General features: G+C 44.5%; 1 protein-coding gene across 1 annotated transcript in view; it reads right to left on the bottom strand.

Annotated features, from left to right (window-relative positions):
- Nucleotides 1-23,022, bottom strand: part of ARHGAP17 (Rho GTPase activating protein 17) — a 47,155-nt gene that overhangs the window by 6,385 nt on the left and 17,748 nt on the right. The window contains exons 2-17 of the mRNA XM_086473087.1: nucleotides 13,424-13,528; nucleotides 12,532-12,608; nucleotides 11,342-11,453; nucleotides 11,068-11,144; nucleotides 10,275-10,386; nucleotides 9,448-9,516; nucleotides 9,206-9,287; nucleotides 7,003-7,130; nucleotides 6,503-6,614; nucleotides 5,848-5,929; nucleotides 5,314-5,394; nucleotides 4,491-4,604; nucleotides 4,033-4,124; nucleotides 3,740-3,896; nucleotides 2,294-2,536; nucleotides 63-226 (exon numbers count right to left, since the gene is read on the bottom strand). Of these exons, the coding sequence (XP_086329213.1) occupies nucleotides 63-226; nucleotides 2,294-2,536; nucleotides 3,740-3,896; nucleotides 4,033-4,124; nucleotides 4,491-4,604; nucleotides 5,314-5,394; nucleotides 5,848-5,929; nucleotides 6,503-6,614; nucleotides 7,003-7,130; nucleotides 9,206-9,287; nucleotides 9,448-9,516; nucleotides 10,275-10,386; nucleotides 11,068-11,144; nucleotides 11,342-11,453; nucleotides 12,532-12,575 (1,669 nt within the window). The 5' untranslated portion in view covers nucleotides 12,576-12,608; nucleotides 13,424-13,528. The remainder of the gene's footprint in view (nucleotides 1-62; nucleotides 227-2,293; nucleotides 2,537-3,739; nucleotides 3,897-4,032; nucleotides 4,125-4,490; nucleotides 4,605-5,313; nucleotides 5,395-5,847; nucleotides 5,930-6,502; nucleotides 6,615-7,002; nucleotides 7,131-9,205; nucleotides 9,288-9,447; nucleotides 9,517-10,274; nucleotides 10,387-11,067; nucleotides 11,145-11,341; nucleotides 11,454-12,531; nucleotides 12,609-13,423; nucleotides 13,529-23,022) is intronic.

Genomic DNA, 23,022 nt, shown 5'->3' with positions numbered 1-23,022 from the left:
GCATTTTTGCAGTACCTAAAGAATTGGAACCTCGGGGCTTGAAAACCAAATGACCAACGCACCTCTCCTCATTGAGTGGGGACTGGGACCTGCCGCGTTCTGTGGCTGATTAACAGAAAGCTGATTAGTGCTGCTTGCTGACTGGTTCTGGACAGTGCCTGCATGCCCGCCGTTTCTCACGGGTGGAGGAGTAGCTGAAGATGTGTTGTCCTTAGCTTTTGAGGCACTGAAAATTAAAAATCCTAAGTTAGAAGATGAGTGTAAGATGCCTCGCCCAGATCAGCAGCACGTGTTCAGGTTTACTCTATGATCCGCGCTACAGTTCCAACCCTCCAACGCTTCAGAAAAACCTCTGTGCTGGCTGGTATTTACTGACAGCCAGAACAGCGCCACAACTCCTCAAACAAGTGGCAAGTAGCCTGTACAAACGAGGAATTACCAAAATTAAACCAGGAATCCAAGTAGTTCTGCAGTGTCACAGCACCTGTTTGAACGCAGCTCTGACCCCGAGGAGTACAGTCTCTGTGCTAACGCACCCTCAGTGCATGTGCAGATACTTTAAAAAACAGACTCCCAACACAAAAGTTCATATAAAATTACTTCTCCAATTTCCTCATTCAGATAGACCTATCACCCCCCTAACTGTCAGCCTTTTCTCAACCTTCTGCCACAGTTCCACATCCACTTCACTGGCAGTTACCTGGTAGACCCAGCTACTAAGGACCAAGTGATGGCAACCAGTGAAGCTCTGCCAGAAAAAAACCCAAACCACAAAGGCCATGAAGCAACTTTCTCTGCGTCGCGTACGGGCAAGGCAGATGCAGTCCTCACTGCTGAAGGCCCTGGAGCCTTCGGAAGCCCCCGGGAGGGCGCAGGGACTGCCAGAGCCGGGTGTGGTGAGAGATGGGGTTCTTTTCCCTTCCCTGACTGGCTGACGTCTTCCCTCCACCCTACCAGGAATTAAGCTTTCACCTTGCTGGGAGCCCAGAGCTCGCTTTGAGGGAGCAAACCCTGCAAAACCTTTGAGACTGAGGATCAGGACAACCCGGCTCTTCCTGACCTTTGGCTATAAGGACAATAGAACTGGGGTGGGGAAACAGCGCTGGAGCATGAACCAGCCAAGGTGGTACAGGGCAGTGCCCCCTCCTCTTGCTGTGTGCTCGCAGTCTTCACTCATTTCTCTGTCTTTATAGTCTCCTGCAGCATCTTACTCCTCACAAAAGGACTAGCACCTCTCAGTCACTTCTGTGGGCACATTGCAATCCCGATTCTTCCAGATGCTGTTAAAAAAACCGCAAGTACTTGGACACAGAGTTTGTGCAGGTTTTAAACGCAGCTCAGACATGACTCTCGAGGTTTCGTTTTAGTTGCTTACGCCACAAGAGACATCCGTGGAAGAAATATTAGTCTGCAGGGGATTTCCGAATGACAAGTTGTTCTGGTAAAAATGTCACCCGAGAACAAAAGCTGTATGCAAAGGAGTCAGTGCTGCACCTGACTCCACGGTGGTGTTCTGCTGTAAGATGCGGGGTGAGAGGCTGATGTCTGAGAGCACTACAGGCCTTTACAGGTGGTTTCTTATCTCTCAGACCACAGAAATACCGAAAGCAAAGTGCTGCTTTCACCACACGTGAAAGGAAGAGTCAAGGCTACTGCAGTTAGACTTGGAGGCCATGTATACTAATACCAGGGACATGATTGCACAGACTTTCAACAGTAATTAAGTTACAAAAAAGCCTCTACATATGCTTGTCCTAAAGAAACTAATATCAAACTATGATAAATCAACTTCCAGCATTCTAGCAAGCCAGTCTGGTCATCACTAACACTGGCTACAGACAAAAAAAGACAAATCCAGATAACATGTACAAGCAACAGCAAACAAGACCGACAGGTTTCTAGTATTGCCACTGGTAGGTTTTGTTCTTTCAGCAGCAAACTGACTGTGTGGACACCTCTGGAGCGTAACTTGGAAAGGTCAACATGGGTAGTAGAAGGACAGTCTTTTAGTATTTTTCATCATCGTTTTTCCACCCCCCCCCCCCCCCCCCCAAATTCTCTTATTTTAGAAGATCAGTGCTGGAACATAGAGAGCAACGTATGTTACTTCAGAAGATCAATTCTGGAACAATACACATGGCAAGAGAGCTCCTGCCCACGCCTGAAAAGGCTTCACGTGTGACAACACACATTCCAGTTGGAAGAGGTGCCTTGTGAAGCAGATCTGTACACACATCAGTTTGCTGCCGAAGCAGCCTGCTAAGCCACGGCCAGCAGAAGCCATGCCTCTTACCTGACATCCTCATTTCCTTGACTTTGTAACTGTTCTGCTGTGCCAGCAGAGAGAGCAAAACCAGCACCCACTGGGCTTGTTTCAGCCACAGAAGCTTGTGAGTGCTGCTCCGCCCCAGCCTGAGCCAGCACGCCAGCCTCCGTGGGTGGAAGGGGTGGCTGGAAAGCTGGGGATGTGTGCTTTCTATTTATAGTGCCACATCTCCGAGGATTCGCTTGGAAGTCCATAACCTTGACACCAAAGCTACAGAAAGAAGAGAGAGTAAACACACCACGCCAGCCAACACCAGGTAACTAAAGCAACAGGACGACTGGATGTTATAACCCACAGAGACAAACGCAACCCCTGTTGCTCGGCATGCAAAGCAGCAACAAGGAAAGCTTCAACTTCTGCATCGAACACCATTAATGTTAAGACATGCAACACCTTGGCTTATCCACACAGAGGGGCAGGCTAAACATAAGTGGAACAAACTACTCGATTACATTTGAAGACAGACATTGATGACAATGAGGTCAAACCACTCAGTAATTTTACACGTAAATACATACATTTCCTCACATACCAGAGTGTCTCCTCTGAATGTATTTTGCCACATGAATTTTCTTTCTATCACACACTAAGTTGCAGTACAGATTTCAAGACAGAGCCACTGGGTATACACTACAATTTGTGTTCAAAGGAGAACTATGGATAAACGGACTAAAATTCCAACACGTCTCAGAATGCGTACAGCACGTTCATTCTAGAATTTTATTTTTGCTGTGTTAAAGACGGTGAATCTTGAATTTATTTTCTTCTTCCTCTGCCAGTGCTGATAAATTTGCATGTGGCTAGCCATGGTTAACATTCAGGTAACAATTTAACATCTGCATAAACAGCTAAAAACAAAACAGCACGTCACTTGAATAGTCATGGTATGAGTGATAATAAATGAACGTTACACTACATGTTATATGGGAAAACAGCACGTTTTATTTTTATTGTTTAGCAGTCTACTGTTTGCTGTGGTATACTGTACCATCATCAACTCAGAAGTCTTAGCATGAAGGCACCAGGTAACACCACCTCAGCTTATGGGCTTTGAAAAAGAAGCCATGGGATATCAGAAGTTAGATACTGATAGACGCTACTATATACACTTCTGTTTCAGTGGATTTTAGACCCCCCAAATCTGTAATAGGACAATGGTAACTGGAAGCAGTAACTATCTGCTTGGTTTTTTATCATGCATAGAGTATAACTGGAAGCAAATACCAGTACATTACCTTTGAACCTTCCTCAGGCTGCAACAACATGGGGGGAAATAAATCACTATCGTTACCTATAGTATTTACATGAAATTCTCCTCCTGAGACCAAAGGTGTGTCCGATTACAGCCTCCTCAGCAGTCCAGTTCTCAGGAGAGGGCTAATAACTGACACCCAACACAAGAATACAACGTACCTCTCCTTCTTCAGTAAGTCCCCTTCCATCACGGTCATACTAACAGGCCTCTTCCGTTCCAGTGTCCCAGAGTCATATTCAGTCCCAGTGTGTGACAAATGATTTGAATTAACAGCAGGAATCGCAACAAATGCCCCAGACACATTGAAATCTTGTTCTGAAAGAGAGACAGACAGAATGCATCCCAGGACATACACACACAAAACGGTGCCTCACCGCAAGAAGCTATTGCAGATTTACCTGCGTGGGGTTATCACAGACACAAAATTCTTTTAACTATGGCAGGAATTTACCTCCAGGGAAGAACCAGTCTGCATGCTGAATAATTGGCTCAATAACTGCTACCACATGGACTGAAGTTGCTGCTGCCATTTCAGCAAGGGATCTGCAGAAGAAGTTTGTGCAACATTTTATACAGAGCTCTATCAAAGTAGGAAAACTTTAAAATTGTATTACCTAAATGAGAAGTTATGCTAAGCATGCTGTATCAAGACTTCTAAGCACCACACAAAGAGCAACTTCACACTTTGATGAAGTCCAGACTATGCAGTAACATTCACAGCATTTGAAAATACTCCTAAAAAGCTGCAGGCCTAAAAGGATCCAGAGGCACAGGCCGAAAGAACAGCTGACGTATTTTTTAGGCAAATAGTCGTTTCCTGTGAATAGTCTACATGATTTAAAACAATCTGACAAGAAATTCTACAGGTTCATGGAAGTTCTGTTTTGTAGGTTTCCTAGAACAACTTACCCTTCATTCTTTGCCCATAACAAGTTGGGGCCCAAGACTATCGCGACATTGCTGGGCGTCATTTTGTTAACGTCGCTGTTCTGTGCAAGCTTTGCTAAAAATTTGATTAAATACCTACAAAAAGGAAAGAAAGAATTAAACAGCAGGAACTAAGAGCATTTCTTGTTGAAAGCAACCAAGTAAAAATTCAAGAACTTGTACAGACAGCTCCCAACAAGACAGAACTGAGACAATCAGCCTTCTTGCCTGGTAACTGGCCACTAAGTTTCTACTCATGAATCACAGAAGTTAAACTGGGTTGAAGAGACCCACTTTAGCAAAATGGAACTACAGAACTACTACATTTTCAGAAAAAGCATTTAGATTGAGATGCCTCCTCAACAGCTATTTTCATATCCTGTAACGGAACTTCCACACTTCTAGGAGTCACCAGCATCGGTTTTGTTCCGATTCATTCCCAAAAGGCAAAACCAAAAGCAAAAATAACACGTGTAAGACACACCCAGGTGATTTCTAAGACTGGAAAATACAATGAAGAGCACAGGTGGTGAAAAGTCAGGTACTACTGCCACAGCACGACCCCTAAGTAGAAGGGTTCTATGCATGACTGTTTGATTACAGTCGATAGTGGATTCACTTGACTGGAAAAGCCTGACACCACCAATGCACAACTACTTGATGCAACAGGGTGTCCTTTTGTAAACCCACCTGAATTTGGCCAAGAAACACACACCTGGATTAGAGCTTTTGTTGATCAGCTTTGAAACGTAGTACTCTAGCATCAAAGCAGCTGGGCTGAGTGTCAGCAGACGTTCATACGTACCTGAAATTCGCATGATAATGCTTAGGTAATCTGTTACAAATCCTCCATAACTCTTGTAGCTTCTTATCCTGGTCCTGAATACTGAAAGGAAAAAAAAAAAATCGTTACATCTTCCTTTCAGATCAGAAGATTGTTGTTTCTGCCATGAAGAGACGACCGTATAACCTTCCATTTCTGCCAAATAAATGCACTGTTTGTATTCAGTAATTCAGTGACCTGCTAGTGAAATCCCTGGATTATCTCTACCTGCAACGAAAGAAAACTGCTTAGGCATCAACACTACGCAGCTGATAAACATAAGGGCTGCTTCAGACTAAACATAAAGTAGGTATTTCACCACGTTTGTGCAATTAGAATTAAGCTAAACCACAAAATTTAAAATGATTTCTTAAACAAAATATTTACCTGTCAGAGCAGAAATGAGAACGTAAACTGTGTGAGCTTGGTCTTTTCTTTTGAATTCATATATGAAGCACAAAATTTGACAAAAATACGTAGAATGTTTTCCTGTATAACTGTTTTTAGTATGCTTACTTTGCAGCTTGTGTCCATTCTTCATACAGACTGTAGGTCATCAAAGGTTCTGGCAACTCTCGCAAATAGGACTTCAAGGCACCTGCAACGCAGACCAGAAACAGGCGGGCGGCTTAGCCATCGCCTTCAGGCTTCACTTAAAGTTCTGTCCTCAGATTTGCAATTCTGTCTATAACAGGACCCACGTTCCAGTGAAACAGTGGGAAGACCTGACACTTCCACAGTGTATCTGCTCCACACTTAACACAAAAGGTCTTCCAGTAATTACTGTAATTTGACAGGAACATGCACTATAAATCTATGAATCATCTCTTCAGAACAAAGAGCTTACTAAAGGTCTCCATATGGCTTTAATCTCCCTTGATCACGTTAACACTCCTGCCATGAGAGGAATATATTTGAATTACTATGATCACCTGAATTTTAAACACCACTCTGTCATGCAGACACGAATACCTCAAGTGTGATGAGCATGCATACCCTGTGCTTATCTGTGTCAAGCTGTGCAACGAAATGAACTTGCAGTTTATTTTCACACATAGTCTACCTGCAGAGATCAACACCTTACACTGCGGCAAGGCAACAGTTAAACGAACAGCAGAAACTCGCGTTGTATCAATTTCTACCCGGTCGTGGTTCAGAACATTCACCGTACCTGCAACGGCGTGGGGATCGGAATAAAATTCATCAAGCTGGGAAGTGGAACAGTCCAGGGCAGCTTTCAGCTTTTTTAACTTGGAGGCTCCAGCAGCAATTCTGAATAAGCCCTGCATAATAAAAATCAAACGTCTGACTGGTAACAACACGTCAGTACAAGCATGAAACAGCAGAAGTTTTATGACAGGCTCGTTCAGAACAGTTGCAAGTTTGGTGTCTTCACCTGACCCTGTCATGACCTAACTGGTTCTTAAGTGTCACTCCCATCTGCCAATGTTTCAGCTCCCTCCCACCCTTGGCCCATGCCTACTTTGTCATTCTAGGGGCGTTCATCCCAAAGGCACTTCCGATAGCGCCCAAGGTTACTCTGTTGCAGATTTATCATCTACACTAACGAACAAAATTACTTAAGCAACTTGTTGAAAAGCACAGACACCAGTCCATGAGTTGGAGCGCTTTTTTCCTGCCCTTCGTGGCAGGTGACACAGTCATACCTACCTCCTCTCTCATTCCCGTTTCCAAAAGCATCATTACACAGGCTTCAATAGGGACTGCAATTTCACGACCACTGCGCTTGAGATGCTCTTCTAATGGAGTTCCAAAAGCTGGTTTTTCAGTCCATTTGTCTAGTTGGAGAGTATCAAAACACTGAGCGAAACATCTAACACACACTTGAATTATGTCCCAGACAAGAAAAGAAGAAAGCCTCCAGTACAGCAAAGAAATTTTCAGAATACAGTAGGAGTTTTACAGCCCTTGATTGGTAAAGTCCCTTATATCATGAGTAAAGAGAAAATGAGCCTGCTGGTGCTCAAGAGAAAAAAAAAAACAAACTTCTGCATCTTTCTGGACAGAGTGTCCCATACAAATCTTCCGTATCACTGGGAGTGCACATCCCATGGGCCTCAACGCAAGTGCCACCACACGGCTGTAAGTTACATTCGTTCTCATTTGCCAAGACACCCAAAGGCTGAGGTTTGCAAGACTGACCGACAAATTTTGTCCAGACTGCATGGCCTGGGCTGAAATGAGTTTTAACTGTATTTAAGGTGCTTAAAAACTGAGCTGTTACCACAAAGTTCATGGCTGATTTAAGGAATCGGCAACTTAAAATGGATGTTAATAGTTCCAATGTCTTACAATTACCACATTAGTAGCCCACCACTAACACTTGCATAACTTCATTTATCAATTGTTGCTTAACTTTGAAAGCCAAAATCGGCACAAGTTTCTCAAAGCTGAATGTGAATTTCTTGTTTCCTAAAATGTATTTTTTCACCCATTTCTGCTGTCTTAATTGAAAAAATTGCAGATGTAAAAGGTTATTGTTAGTACAGATGCATCATTCCTTTTACGTGGAAAAAAGGTGAAGACAGACAAAGACTCTGAAAGACTCCTCTGAAGACACAAGGTGCTTCTGCAAAGCATTTAATCTACCCTTTTTGTTTACAGATCCACATCAACTAGGGCCCTCCTAAGGCTTTAGTTCCTCTCATCCATGAGCGCACACGAGGCACACGCCATTCTCCCCAGTTCTGCAAGTTACAGCAAACATGAGGAAAAGCAGCCCTGGTCCTTGCCCCAAGTCACAGTCATTTACACGACAGCTAGAACCGCCACGGCGGTCTGGCCCTACACTGAGATCACAGACGCCGGGCCCCTCGGACAGCATGCCCCCCAGCCCGCCTCTAGGGTGGCTAATCTGTTCTGAGCACTTGTCACACGGAAAGTTTGCACAAAGCAGCTCAGCAACAACAACAAAATCGAAAGCCATCCCACCCGTCAGCAGAGACCCTCCGCCCAGCCGCACGCGGCCCTGCCGCTGGTAAGCGCCGTTTGTTTGCGTTCCCTCGTCCCCCCTCAGCCCCGCAGAGCGCAGATATTCTGCGCCCCCCTTCAGCGAGATGCTCGTATTTATTTATACCAATGGTTCGTCTTTTACAGCTCGCAGCTGGTGCACAACTGAAGGTACCCGAGCCTTGCTCAGCTTAGAATGTATTTTTCTCCGACTTTGCTCAGCCTACCTCTTGTTCAGAGCAATTAGCAGCTTGAGACAGTATAACGAGCATCCAGGACAGCACACAGTGCACCCTCGTACCAAACCATTAATGACACACCTTAACTCCCACTGACGATGGAAAGCTTAGTAGCATGGGGAAGAAATGAAGCTGTGTTACTCGCTTTTCTCAACTGCTAGTATTCAACTCAATAATGTGAACACTCCACTAGCCAGCTGTAGTGCAGTGGGCACACTGGGAAAAAGGATTACAGAAAAAAAAAGTCAAGCTCCTTAGCATAAGAGGAGTTTTTCCGATAAATCGCCTAGTAATAATTCAAGAAGCAAGGACCCTAAGGAGTTCCTAAATCACAATGAAACTTTCATTGGCCTAAAACGCCAGGTATGAATTAGCAAAGGTCACATGATATCAAGGAAGAAGTGCAAGCAAATAGAAAAATCCTTCCTTTAGTCTCTTGGGTATCAGACAGATCTGTAATATTTTATTAGTGTGTTAAAACATGGCTGGAGAACTCCAGAGAACACAGAGATGGAATTATGCTTGGGAATGTACAACTGTTAAGTAGATCAAAATGGCCTTATCGAGTAAGTCTGCATGCAAGAGAATCAAGATAAAGGAGGAGAATATTGTGCATAGGTGGCACAGGCAAGGAGAAGCATCAGCCAGAGCACAGGTTACTTTACCTTGATGGGCTTGAATTTCGGGTAGGACCTTTTCTATGACTGCTAATGCTTTTCTATGGTAATCTGCTTGTGCTTCTAATAACTGAGAACAGAAGCCACATTTTAAAAACAAAAAGAGCATTAGCTTCTGATGAGCACATAATACAAGACTAGAAGGTTTAGCACACAAAATGTCATCTTTGAGAATTGAGGGTCTACGCACATACGTGCTGCAATCAAAGTCATACCGAAAAAATACTCACCATAACAAAACATCTAGCGTATTCCCCTTCTTTGGACACAAAGTTATACATGTCTGCTGCTAGTTGATCCTTTGAAAACGAAAAGGATGCAAAACAGTACATCAAGTTTACAGCAGCAGTTCAGCTTCCACAGCAGGACAGTCTACCCTGCCTGCAGCAAGTCTGAATTATCCGTTCAGGCAGTACAGCAAGCCCGTGATCACCTACTCTACCACAGGTATTCTTCCCAGCAAAATTCATTCAAAATGCCCAACTTTGTTTTACACTGCAAAGCAGCTGCCCACTAAAGCCAACAACTGGAAGGTATGGCAACTTGCTATTTACAGCCAAGCCCTGCATACAAAGTACTACTAAAAGGTTTTTTGGTGCTCAGCTCAACTGCAGCATAACGCGTATCTGAGAGCTGAGAAGCGAAAGTGAACGTGAACTGCTCAGAGCTGTAATAGTCAGTGTCCCCTGTGTCAGCAGCTTGGATTTCATCCCGGCAGCTCACCCTGTGCAGCTCCTCAGTGGCTTGGAGCACACAGACACCCCGAACGCTTCAGTCAGGGCTCCTTCTCATAACTGCCTCAGACTGAACAGAACACAATGTAAAATGCCCATCTTAAAAAGCCAAAGAAGTTCCTTGTTAAATTAAAGCAATTCAGTCAGGATCAGGCAGCATCAATACACCTTTGAGACATACAGTTTGTTAACAGCCACGTAATTTGCGACTGCTGGAATCCACCAGCCAGTTCCACGTGCCAGGCTTGCAGAAGCAGCCACATTCTCAATGCTACTGCTGCTAACGAGAGGCATGGGAAGGGCAGACACTCATCTTGCCATACCTTGCATTGTTCTACTTTATTTCCAGCTTCATCCATCTCCTCCTTCAGAGATTCTATTTTCGAAGGATGCACTTGAAAATTTGTTCCCGAAGTCTTGTGGGCTTGGTTGTATCTGTGGAAGAAAGGCTTCAGTCATTCGGTGAAAACTACTATCAAACAAGAATCTGCATTTATGGCTCCCCTGGAATTGGTTTCTTTTGCCAGGAAACAAACCCAATAGCTTCAGAGGTTTTCCAACAGAACCAAGGTGTTCAAAACACGCCACTTACAACATGCTGGCGTAATTCACAAACAGCTAAACAACTATAAAAATCCACAAGAAATCCTGCACTCTCCACAGTCTATATCATGGGCATGTAATACAGCAGAACTACCCATCCCAGAAAACACTCCATGAATCATCACCACAGTTTAAGACCGTTTAAAGGGACTTAAGGGGTAAGTGGAACAACCTAGGACCCTACCGATGAGAGGTTCGATAATGCTGGAAAAGCACTTGGCATGGTTAGGACATCAGACTCCTATTCCTTATTTAAGCTGACCACTGAAGTATAATTTTTCCAATTGTACACAGGGATGTAAGAGCTCCAAAACCTTGATTCTGTCTGGATCCGTTAGTCGTGAGCCTTTTTTTGAATAATTGAAACTCAAGTTTGTCTTTCTCCAACGAAGTATTAACAAGCACACAGAAGCATCTCAGAAGCAAGTAGCAGCATCAGGTCAGACGCCATGAGATGCCAACAAGAAGTTAACATGAATAGAAAAGGCCCTAGTAATTGAAATTCTTTCTTACCTCCCTCTTGCAGAATCCCAGTCCAACACCAGCTTTGCAAGCTGTTTCCTCTGCTTCTGAATGTTGGGGATCTCTGTCTAAAATGAGAATTCAAGGCTTACATTTAGTTTTTAATTGTGTACTGTAACAAACCCCACCTGCAGATTTCACGTCCACTTTCCACCACTAATGCACGACTCCTTAAAACAGTTTCATTAGCAATGAGATAAACCCTTTTTGCTCCGTTCATACAGAAATCCAGATTTATTTCCTCAGGCAGGCTGAAGGGACTTACCTCTGTTAGCAGGCACAGTGGATCTAAAACTTCTCTTTCGATCTGTACTTCATGCTGAGAGAGCTCCATTGCCAGTTTATTCTCTGCATCCCCACAGGTATCGAGCATTTTCCTTTGAACGACAGGGAGTTGTCAGGTGAGTTACTACTGACTAAAGAAGAAAGATTCAAAACAAAACAGCGGTGGCCCTTTGTCGTCTGCTACCCTTTCAGAAAGCTGCGTGTTGTACAAAGCAAGGCATAACTCCAAGATGCTCTATGCCATCATGGGCAAAGGTGGGACAGGCAAGGAGTGTTATTAAACCTTTGTCTTCTAAAATTCCTTAACCATAACAACTTTTTTGGAGGCTTTAAGTCATCTAGGTGATTATGCTGGCCCTAAGGGCAGAGAAGTTTGTATTTACTTCAAAGGCCATCCTTCCACCTCACCAGATGCAGGAAAATTGCTCAATGCAGTATTTCATTTTCTCCTAAGCCCCTTTAATGTGAAAAAGTCTTAACACCATAATGCTAAGCAATCACATATGCAGCAGTTTCAGGTTCCAAAACCATGATCTGACCTTTGTTTTAAGCTTGTTCTACGGAAAAACCCTGTTCTCTAAGACTTTTATCCATGTTTAAATCTCCTGCAAGAGCTCACAAAAATACACACGAAGGTTTTTAAGGTCATTCTACACTGTCTCCATTAGAATTCCCGCCGGCAATGAGGAAACCCATTCGCTCTAGGAATTCAACACCCTGACGCTCATTTGTTTCAGCCACTTTCCTGTACGTTGCCAATATGCACTTTGCCAGAACAAGGGAATTGGCGTTATTTTAAACTAGAAGCCACTAACGCAAATTGGCATTCTTTTAAGTCATTAATGCAAACCTGCAGAATGCGGTATTGACACTAAACTTTAAACTTTAACTGGAGATAATAATTCTACTAATCCACAAGGATAAAAGCTTTTAAGATAGCAGAGAAACAGAATCCTCTCAAACGTAATTCAGAGCAAGCCTAAAACCTGCCCCCAGAATCACCCAAGAAGAAATGCTTGTTCCCTCTTCTCCCTTTGGATTAGAGAAGGAATCTAGAAATATCAGTTTCATTAGATTGAAAACAGCCTTTGTGTACCCAAAGTCTCTAATTAGAGCCCTGCAGGCAATCGAATGGCAGACTGCAACTTTTAAAGAAAGCCAAACACTTACCCCAACAGAGTTTCATCGCTTAGCTGGACAGATCCTTCTTGCATATTTTGAGCAAGAGCTGTTAGAGGAAGCTTTTTCTATGGAACAGAAGGAACAGTGCTTAGCTTCGCGCTTTTCACCCTTTCCAGCTTTCCCAGTACATCCCCGCTAAGATTTTATCTTCTTCCATACGGTTTCTATTATACACGTACACAGCTCGATCTTTGACTTCAAGAAAATGCCAAAAGGTTTCAAGCCTCAAGACTCCTGTTCTCAGATACTTTGAAAAGCACTTTCTTCTCAGTCTTAGTTGGAATGATTGGCCCAAAATGTATCTCAGCTACTGTCAAAGACAAGTAAACAGCTTTAACTTGAGATCCAAGCAATTAGCTTGTTATCTGTCTCCCTGCAGAGGTTTGTTCTGTGTGCCCCTGCTTTCAGGAGGTCTCTATTATTCAATAAGAGGAAAAAACTTGAATGTTCATGATTTCTGGTTCTAACACTTTAAGAAAAACTATGGTTTGCTACAGAGGAGCAGAAATCCAATGTGCACAGAAAAACATTTACAGTTAACTGGAGAAGTCAGTGCACAAAGGGAATCCTAAACATGAGGAGCTCGATCAGATTTGCAGAGTACCTTCTGCTCTTAGTCAGGTCTCACGAAAGCTCTAAGTACTCAGCACTGCAGAGACAAGTGAGTGTCCTGACACTTCTAAGGGACCCCAAGGTTGTGTGACTGTATTTGGATGTGGAATTACAGTTAACATTTTACCAAATAATGAAGATGTGAGATGATTTTACAGAGTTTTTCTTCCCTTGCATAATTTGAGGCACAGCAGCTCATCAGTATTCAGAAGGCCAGACCAGAGTCAGACTAGTCGCAGGAGACAAGCCAAAGGGCAACTGTACTTACATGTCTCTTATCAGGATCTGTACCATGCTGGCCCTGAAAACACGCAATCAGCCGCTTCTGTGCAATATGGCAAACAGATCTCACAGTGTCAAGACGTCTCTCAATCTAGTCAGCAGGAGGGGGAGAGAGGAGGAAGAGAAAACAAAACAAAAAACAGAAGTTATTTCCCTGGCCTCAGCAGAAAATCTTCCTCCTGCGGCATGCTCAGTTCTGGGTTGCAGATTTCTCAAGTTCCACAGCTTACAAGAAGTTCAGATGCTTAGCAAAAGTGCCTGGCAGCAAAAATGCTTGGAAAGAGATTTGCCTTTTTTTTTTTTCCCCTCCTCAGTGGCACAGCAATTCAGTCAGAGCTTGCAATGCTCATGAGACTGGGGAGTGGAAGAAGGAGAAAAACTTTGCCCCTACTTTTCACCTCAGCAACAGAATCAGGTTGATACTTGCCATCTGAGGTGAATGGCATATGCAGGTACCTAAGACACTAATTTGGGGAGAAAACTGTGGGAAAGCGCTCATATTTTTTCATTGTGACCTCATAAAGTAGAAGGCTAAAGACATACCTGACGGCTCCTTTACACTGGGCCAAGCCTACGTGCAGTGAGCTTTCTATTGTGTTTCCTTCTCTGGCTGTTAAATACAAGGACAAAGTTCCTACATGCTGAGCAAAATAATAATTTTCAGGGAGGGATTCACGGGATTCAGAAGGGATGTGGAATGAAAAAACAGGCATCAATGCATGAACAGAGCTGTTTATCATAGTATATTTGAAACATGGCTTAATACATAGACTGTGAACATGACAGATATACACTAATAAACTGGGGTTTTTTAAAGGGATATTAGGCAAGGAATTTGGACTACTTTATTTCAACGAACACCAAAAGCAAACAAAATGATGAGCACTGCGACAGAACTGCTTATGGCACCAAGCTCTCTATGCACAGCACCAAAAGAATGCAGTTTATCTGCATTTTGATGACACACCAAGAATAAAAGGCGGCCCTTTGGAATGGCTTCTATTTAAAAAGCAAGAAAAAAGAAGTAGATTTCATCTGCAGAAATAATCTGAAGAGACTTTTTGATACAGCTCTCAAATCACTCCTATTACATTTTCAGGAGGGCAACCATTTTCCCCAGCTTTCCTATCAATCATAAATACAGATTAGCTGACAGAGGAGCACTTTTAGTGCTAAGTTATGATGCCCCATGCTAGCTCCTGTTAAGGGCACTGTACCTGGATTTAAAGCAGGAGATACACCGCTGGTCCTTCCAGAGGAGGCAGACCGCTGTGTTCTAACGAACACAAAATGCTGTAAATTCTCACTTGGTAAGTTACGCATCCCGGTAAGCATGGCACGGCTTTTGTTCCCAACAGGTTTATTTGGCACTGCTACGGTGGGATGTGTGTATCCCTGAAGCGGTTACAACCAGAAGGATGTCATTAGGTCCTGACAAAAGGAACTAGTGAAAACTGCGGCTACTAAAGGGACAGCAGATCCACCAGAAGAGGAGCCTTCGGGGGTGTGGGTTGGGAGAAGTTGCGAGGAAGAAGACATCAGCAGAGAGAGGGACAGTGAGACTTGGTGAGGGTCAGCACAGAATCACTGCTGTTGGACGTGGGAGCCCTGTCCTGAACGCCCGAGCAAGTGCAGGACTGGGCTCCCCGCCTCCTTTCAGCGGAGGGAGCAGCAGTTCTGCTACGCCGTAGCCTGGAGGAGCAGCCAAAGCTGGGCCTCGGGGCTGTGCCGCCCAGCAGCGGCCTTCACGAGCCCAACAGGACGGTGGAAAAGAAGGGCTGGCGAGTTGAAGGACCAGTGTAGGAAGACTAAAGTTTCACAGGCTACAGGAATCACTAAAAGGACTAAAAGCTCTTGACAGCCACGAGGTGAATCCAAGTCGAGGTGCTCAAAAAGTCTAGTAAAAATCTATTCTAGTAGAATTAGGTGCAGAGAAACTGCCCAAGGAGGACTGCTGGGAAAGCACAAGCCGTTGCCTTTTATTCACAGAGCATATATCAACAAGCCCAAAATTAAGTCCACTTCAAAAAAAGTCCACAGGAAGATACATGAACAAGAAGGGTCTAAGTGTGTGGTCTACTGCTGCAGCTAAGATGATTAAGTTTTATTGTGTATCTTCAAAATTAAACACCACCAACACATTCCAAACCATCCACTCTTTGTGGCAGCATTTATTTTTGCTTGGTCACATAGTTAAGACTTCTTAGAATAACAAGCACGGGTTTTCCCCCACACCTGAAACACGGTGACATCCTGTAACTGAACCATCTTACAGAACCCAGCAGACTTAACACAGCCCTTGTCAGCCAGGCGTGGTGGCTTATGTTCCTCAGAAAGGCTCTGGAGCACATACATCCCCCCAACAGCCCCTTTCCAGGCAGTCTGAATGCCAAAAATCAAAGGGCAGAAGACTGATAGGAGGAACATGACCCCAAAACTTCATGACAACATGCTCTCCTCTCTGATCTGCTTTTTAAATGTCAGGAAAGCCACGAAGGACATTAATCTCCATTAAGCTACCTTTGAACTGAAAATGTGACCTACAGGCCACGCTGTCTGTACCCACAGGGCATCTTCAGTGTACAAAACATCACACAATTGCTTTATTATATGCTACAAGGGCATGCCAGAAAGTGGGCCTATTGTAGAAGCCTTTCCAGTACTGAATTATATTCCTTGTCTTCAGACAGGAACACACTTAACAGAGATATGTGAAATGGAATATTACACTTCAGAAAACAGGAAAAAAGCTATGGCAATCCTATGTCAAAGCTCAAGCTAAATATAAAGAACCGCCCTGTCAAACAAAGCGAACAGTACCACGCTTTTGAGCTCTTTAGTTAGATAAGAGCCTCCCTCCCCCGCCACAAGCCCCCAAGAGCAAACAAACAAGTGAGTAAATTCTTCCACTTGGGTGTAGCCAGCCTGCTCTGTGCCTGGGAAAGCCTTGCTTGCAAAATTTTCTTGGCAACAAGCAGCAGTACTTTCGGCTTTCACTTCTTGTTACTATTCTGCAGCTAACCAAGAAAACAGATGGACCCTTGAAGGCTATCAAGGTGTTTTAACATCCTTTATGCCATTTAACGGTACACATCTCTTCAGAAAATAAAAATAGTGTTGTCAAACCGTTAAGGTACTTATGGTTCAAATAAAGCAGCCCCCCGAACGGCAGGGTAGAACGTTCCAGGTCAGCTCATTTCACCATTCCTCAAGACGATTTCACATATTTGTGCTGAATTCAAGTTTTAAGGCTGATACATTCTCTCGTCGTCTACTTTAATCTGAACAGCTGGAGAGATTTGAAATACAAGTACTTGCACCATTTGTTTGGCTTCCACGTTTCATATACAGGTCCTGAACTTAAGCGTACTAAGATGCTTTGTAATGGGTTTGAAATAACCATCACGCTCGAGGGCCCGCGGAGCAGCCGGCCTGACTTCCCCTGACAATTCACCTTCTGCCATTTTTTCTGAAAGTCTCTCACGAAATAACCAGAGGAATAAAACTCGGTAGAACAAGTCTGTAGTCAAATTTGTTCCACGCAATCAGTCAACCGTGTTAATCTAACAGTTGCAACTAAAATTCCACCATGAAAGGAATGATTGATTAGGTGGCATGCTTTCAAAAAGATGACAAGTCTGCAAACAAATCAAATGTCAGTGTCACAAATTTAAGAACAAATATCACAAGCTAAACAAGAAGCATTTGTCCACTTAGTTGGAGCAATTCCAGACTATCAGAAAAAAGTGATGTTATCTATTAGCAAGCAGTTGGCATGTTTTTTGGCACTTCTCTTCCGGCCTCAGCTGACCTCTTCCAGAGAAACAGAAATGAAGACAGAAACCAGCTGTGCCTAGTCGTAGTTTCTTCCCAGTTCATCGTACCCTACCAGACTGTCAAGTCATTAGCACTAATGGTTCATAAGCATACCAAGCTAGTTCATCTAATTAAAAGCGAAAATGCTTCCTCCTTCACTCTGCCGAGCCACGTGATCGGATTCAGAAACAGAAGTACCTGAGTTTTTCCACTCAAACGCCATCATCGTTTTTTCATGCGCTGCGAAGTCAGCCAAAGAGATCCTTGTTTTCAGCCCTGTCATTTGCAGTATTTTTCCTTCCCCCCACATTAGGTACTCCACAAAACTCAGAAGGCTCAAACTTCACAAAGAGCAGTTAAAAACAATACTTATTAACAGTGTTACAGTACCTGCAACAGGTCTTCACTGAGTACCTCCGTTTTCTCAGCCCTAAGGGAGGAAAAGACCATTGTCAGACTAATGAGCATGTTCAAGGTCAAAGATTGCTACAATGCTGTTGACAAAACCCATTCGGTTTCAAGTTCTAATCCCATTATAACCAGTGCTGCAAACACCACCGTGTTGACGACGCCCCAGGTCGCACTGGCTCCCGGCCGCAGCCCAGCGAGCAGGGATGGCTGGCCCAGCGCAGGGTGCTCGGGACAGCCTGACATCCCCGGAGTCCCCAGCCCACAGCACGACTCCGCTGCTCCAAGCTCTCACGGTACTTCAGACCGCACACAGCTGAAGACAGCGCGAACCGGAATCCTGAGCAACTTCACCTGAACACAGAGATGTATTGAAGTAACTTGAATTTCTAATCAGGTCATGTTATCAATGCACCTGAACGAGAGGAATATAAAGGCATGAGAAAAGCAAGACAGCCAACTTCATCTTCTTGTATTTTACCACTGCAGAGCTGTATCGATCAGCAGAAATGGCCTGACCACCTTCCCTTAACCTTACACGCACACAACCTTCATCAGCAATCTGCCATTTCTCATTTTGCTGACTCCCATAATACCGAAAGAGTAGAAAAGATTTATTACTTAAACAGATCGGAACTTAACAGCATTCCCAGTAAAGGTCTACCCTCAATACAAAAATACCTGAACACTTAGACCTACTTCCAGACATAAAGTATTAACTGTTGTTACAAACATACCCAGGCCTTTACACGTGCCATCACACACCTTTTTCCATTCCCAGTTTACACATAAACTTTGAATCGTTTCATGCTGACACAGGTTGGTTTGGTGTTGACTCATTTGCTATAACACTGCTTTATCCTACCTTTGCTAGATCTATAAAACGGAGAAAGATAAATTTAGTTCACCCGTGATCTCTTCCACTTGGCTGTTCACCGTTACTACCCGTCTATTGCCACAGAGGACCTGGAGGTACTCCAGTATGCTGTTTTGCTGCTCAGAGTTTCCCTTGCTGCTGCCAGAGCTCCTCATCTACTACACTGACTTCCTTCTGGATCCTGGAATCTGTTTAATAACCTACTGCAAGATTGGTCATGCACAGAAAGCTCATCTTCTTGATCAGGCTCCACCAGCTGAACAGATAAAATGCCTCCAAAGACAATATTCATTCACTCTGAGTTTGAGGGTTTTGTTTAAGGCATTTGACTGCAGTTTCATGGCACATTATCTGCTTGAACTGTTTGTGAACCATAAGATGTTTAATAATTCAATACCAGAATACAGTAATGTTCAAAACCTCAACAAGACTAAGACAAAAGCCACTTAAATACTTTGATAGCAACACAAACTGCAAGCGCTGAAATATTTATTTGTTTAGGAAAACACACACGAGATTGACAAACTTTTCTTCCACCCAAATAGAAATGCTATGTCTGATTGAAATTACACCCTGTTAGAGAGCAGTTGTTTCTTTTTTAAATCTTTTTTTTTTTCCAGTCTTGCAAAATCACATCAGAAATTACACAGAAGAACTACAGTGTAAGAACACTCCAGTCACAGCAACACGTTCTTAAACAGATTTTAACCTAATCTTAAGTGGCAACTACCACACGCATCAGCTAACTGATTCGATGGAAGACTACAGAGCTGCTCAACACCTCTGCAGGAACACAGTGCTGTGCATGATAACGGTTTTACAAAACATCTTTGAGCAGCCCGAGCTTTCTGCCCTTCCACAGACTGCACAAGAGATGAGCCACCTCTGTTTCCAAAACTGAATTTGACAGCGCACACGCCTTTCACGAAGGAGGGGCTGTGTACGCCACGGCTAACACGGCTTTTGCTTTCAAACACCATTTTCTTCGCAGTCCTGTTTTCCAAGTGAATGGATGCTTTTCACTAACACCTTTCATGAAGTTAAATTTCACCCACCTTTAAGGAAGGGCGCACGGCCCAGAGCCTGTACGGCGCTATCAAACAGCCATCGCTGTCGCTCCGCACCTCACCGGGACACAGCAAACAGCTCACCTTCGATGCCAAGTCAGGTAAGCACTGCATACAAAGAGGCGCCAGTTCAAATACCTGTCGGGCAAAATCCCACCCTGCCCAAGGCGGCACACTGCACGCCAGCATCGCCCGGCTGCAGAGGAAGGAGCGCAGCCTGAGGAGGCGCAGGCCGAGTTCCCCTGCCCTGAGCTCGCTCAACAACACAGCTCAAGGCGTCTGCTGCAAAAACACCCACTTCTTTCAACAACAGACACTGTCGTTTGTCAATAAAACTGCCCACTGGAAACGATGTGATTTTGACATTTAAGAACAGCTACTTGCAGTTCCAACCTTACTAAGATCTTCTAGTTAAAGCAGTCAGCATTCAAAACCAGATCAGCACGGAGCGCAGCAGCGCTCTAGCGGCTGGCCTGCGGGCGGACCGAGTCCTTCCAGGATGACTTGGAAAAGCAGCAACGCAGCAGCAGTGCCACCGACACGGCGTGCGGGGATTAACTGTGTGTAACAGACCACAGCAGAGGTAATGGGAGAGCAGCCGCCTTCTCCATCTTCACGTACACCCAGGTCTCGGTTTCCTTCTTTTGCCTAGAAATCTGTGTAACAGAAAACACAACTGGTTTCTACATCTACATTACGCAACTGAAGCTCGCACGGACCCCCTGGGTATCGCTAGTCCTTCGTGTGCCTCAGTGTAAGGGAAAGTCAGGGCAGACAGAGGTGTTTCCGCAGTTCATTCACCCTGGATGCTGACACACCGACGTACGGACATGATGGGAAACAGATGCCGCAGAAGTGAAGATCTCACATACCAGAAGAGAGCACACCACCTTCACCGAACTGGCATTTTAAAGAAATAAGAGAGCCAGCTCAGGTAGCATAATTCAAAAACAACTTCTAAGAACATGTGGAGTACTTGTGACTGGATAGGTACCATCGCCAAACCGCTGAACTGCTGACGATCACAAGAATAGTGACTGACAGTTCACAGAACTTTTCCCACCAATGCAGCAATAATCAAGTTACTGTAAGATTTTGTATATTCACTTTTAGCTACGGGTAATCAAGAAATGCATTTTAAAGATAATTTCTATAAAGGAAAAAATGTTCCTTCTAATATTATTCCATATTTGTGTTCAACAGAACCTTTTATTATACTACTGTAAAGGTACTGGATGCTTTTGAATGGCTTTAGCCACGACATTAATTTAAAACCATCAAACAGTAGAATAGGGCTTCCATTCAACTTCAGATCCATTAAAAGTTTGATTTCTCCTTCCCCTCCTTTTTCCTAGGAAATTATATCCATTTGAGTGAGAAGCAAACATGGCTCAGTCACGGGCCAGCAGAAGTTTGCTTCCGTTTTAAATATGGTCACCCACAGACTATATATCATCATGTGAAGTGCAAACCTATTCTCATCTATTTATCTTAAGCGCTCTTCGTACACCTAACTGGTTTATCAAGGATTTAAAGTCACAGCTTGAAAATCCGGCTCTCCTCCTCTGAAGTCAGGGATGTTTTCCCCAGTCATCGGTGGCAGCAGGACAGCGTCTCCAGGCCAGCGCTGATTTAGAAAAGCCACTGATGATGATGTCAGGTACGGAAATGCAAGAGGGAAGACCTCACCCTTCCTGCAGGCCCACATTCCACCTTTAATAAGGAAGCCAAGAAAGAGCCACTAAATAATATTGTTTTTCGGTGACCACAACCATGAAACAGAAAATGCAACGCTGTGATAGCAGCACAGCCCATCTCCTCGCTGAGCAGCCACCTGGGAAAAAAGCAACAAACCATCATCAAAGGCACCTCTGCCTCCCTCTGAGTAACAGGTACTACTAGTTTAAAGTTTATATCTAACTGCAGCTTCATGGGACATCGATTCCTTCTGATGAGTAATTAGAGAATTAGCAAACTTACAGGGAATAACAAGTCCTTTCTCACTGCTGCAAAGTTCTGTCCTTATCCCTTGTTAGGTCTTATCGTGTCTTTACTTGGTAGCACGAAGCAACGAAGAAATCCTTCTGGAACCAAGAACTGATTAAGAATTGGAGGATTTAGTTGACGAGAGCGTTCCCAAGGGCTTTATCAAGCCCAGCAGCGCTGGCAGTTGGACTCCAGCCTGGAGACCCTCCACTGTAAGCTTCCCCACGAGAGAGCACGAACGCAGCCCAGCCCACACCGCGATCACGAAGGCCAGACCACAGCAGCTACGGCTGTTTACGTTCCCAGCAGCTAAACTCCACACGGGCCAAACAGTTAACTCGCAGTTGCAAACCGAGTCCCTCCAAGCCATTACTAATGGGGAAAGCACGCCCTGCCGCCCCAGCCCCTCCCGCGCGCCGGGGGCCCCAAACGCGGTGCTCTGTGACCCAGCTGCTCGTCCAGGAGCCGTCCCCGTGCTTCCGGAGAGCAGGATCCACCGGCACGTGGCGGGGAAACAGGGACCTGCCCAGCCTGGAGCCTCCCGACACCTTCGATGTGAGTCGGGAAGGAGCAGAGCAGGAGCAGCAGCAGCCGGGGCGATGCGGGACCCTGAGCACGGGACCTGGCATCACCCCCTGCTGCAGCAGCAGCGGGGCACAGGCTGTTCTGCTGCCGACATATAAAATAGCTGCTGGACTGGCAGCACGCCACTGGAAGCAGGAATGGAGCTGGTCCCCTGGGGAAGGAAGGTTTCTGAGAACCGAAGGTGAAGTTTTTCTGCTACACTTCTGCCAGAACCTTTACACGATTTGTCTGGTACAAAGTTTTTCAGTTAAAATCCAGCAGTTCATTTTAAAAGACTGCTTCTAAACCCAAAATGGAACCATCCTTTGTTGCAGTGATAACCATGTCCTTAACAAATAAGGAGCATAAAGCTATTGAATTCCCAAAAAACAGTGCTTTCAAACTGTTTCACACTGAGTTAGCACGACATTTTGCCAAGTGAAGCGCAGAGCTCCAGGAGCTGCTGTCGGTGGCAGCAGCTGCAAAAGCAGCTCTTCAGTTCTGCACTGTCCCTCTCCTGCACTGACTTGGCTCAGCTGGGGTGTAAGCCAGCTCGGGCAGCCAAGCTGACCAAAAATAATCTGGCAGAAACAGTTACTTTTCAAGTAAATCAGCTGCCCAGGTTCACTCTTCACACCAATAACCTTGCTGACACAGCGCTGCGGTGGGAACAGGTAGCAAAGAGCAGGTTAGGCTCTGAGTGCAGCTCAGCTGGGGAATGTCAGATCCTTCAAAGCCAACCAAAACACCCGAGCAGAGCTAGCTTTTCACTGTCCGATACCCTAACACTGACAATCTGTAATTTTCAACAAATTTTTCGTTGCCAAATTGAGTCTTCAAACGATTTTTCTTTTCAAGACAGCAAAC

Source organism: Leptosomus discolor, chromosome 14, assembly GCF_034619465.1.
Source record: "Leptosomus discolor isolate bLepDis1 chromosome 14, bLepDis1.hap2, whole genome shotgun sequence".
Classification (NCBI taxonomy): domain Eukaryota; kingdom Metazoa; phylum Chordata; class Aves; order Leptosomiformes; family Leptosomidae; genus Leptosomus; species Leptosomus discolor.
Note: the sequence above shows the minus strand (reverse complement) of the source record. Positions and strands in the feature narration are given on the sequence as shown.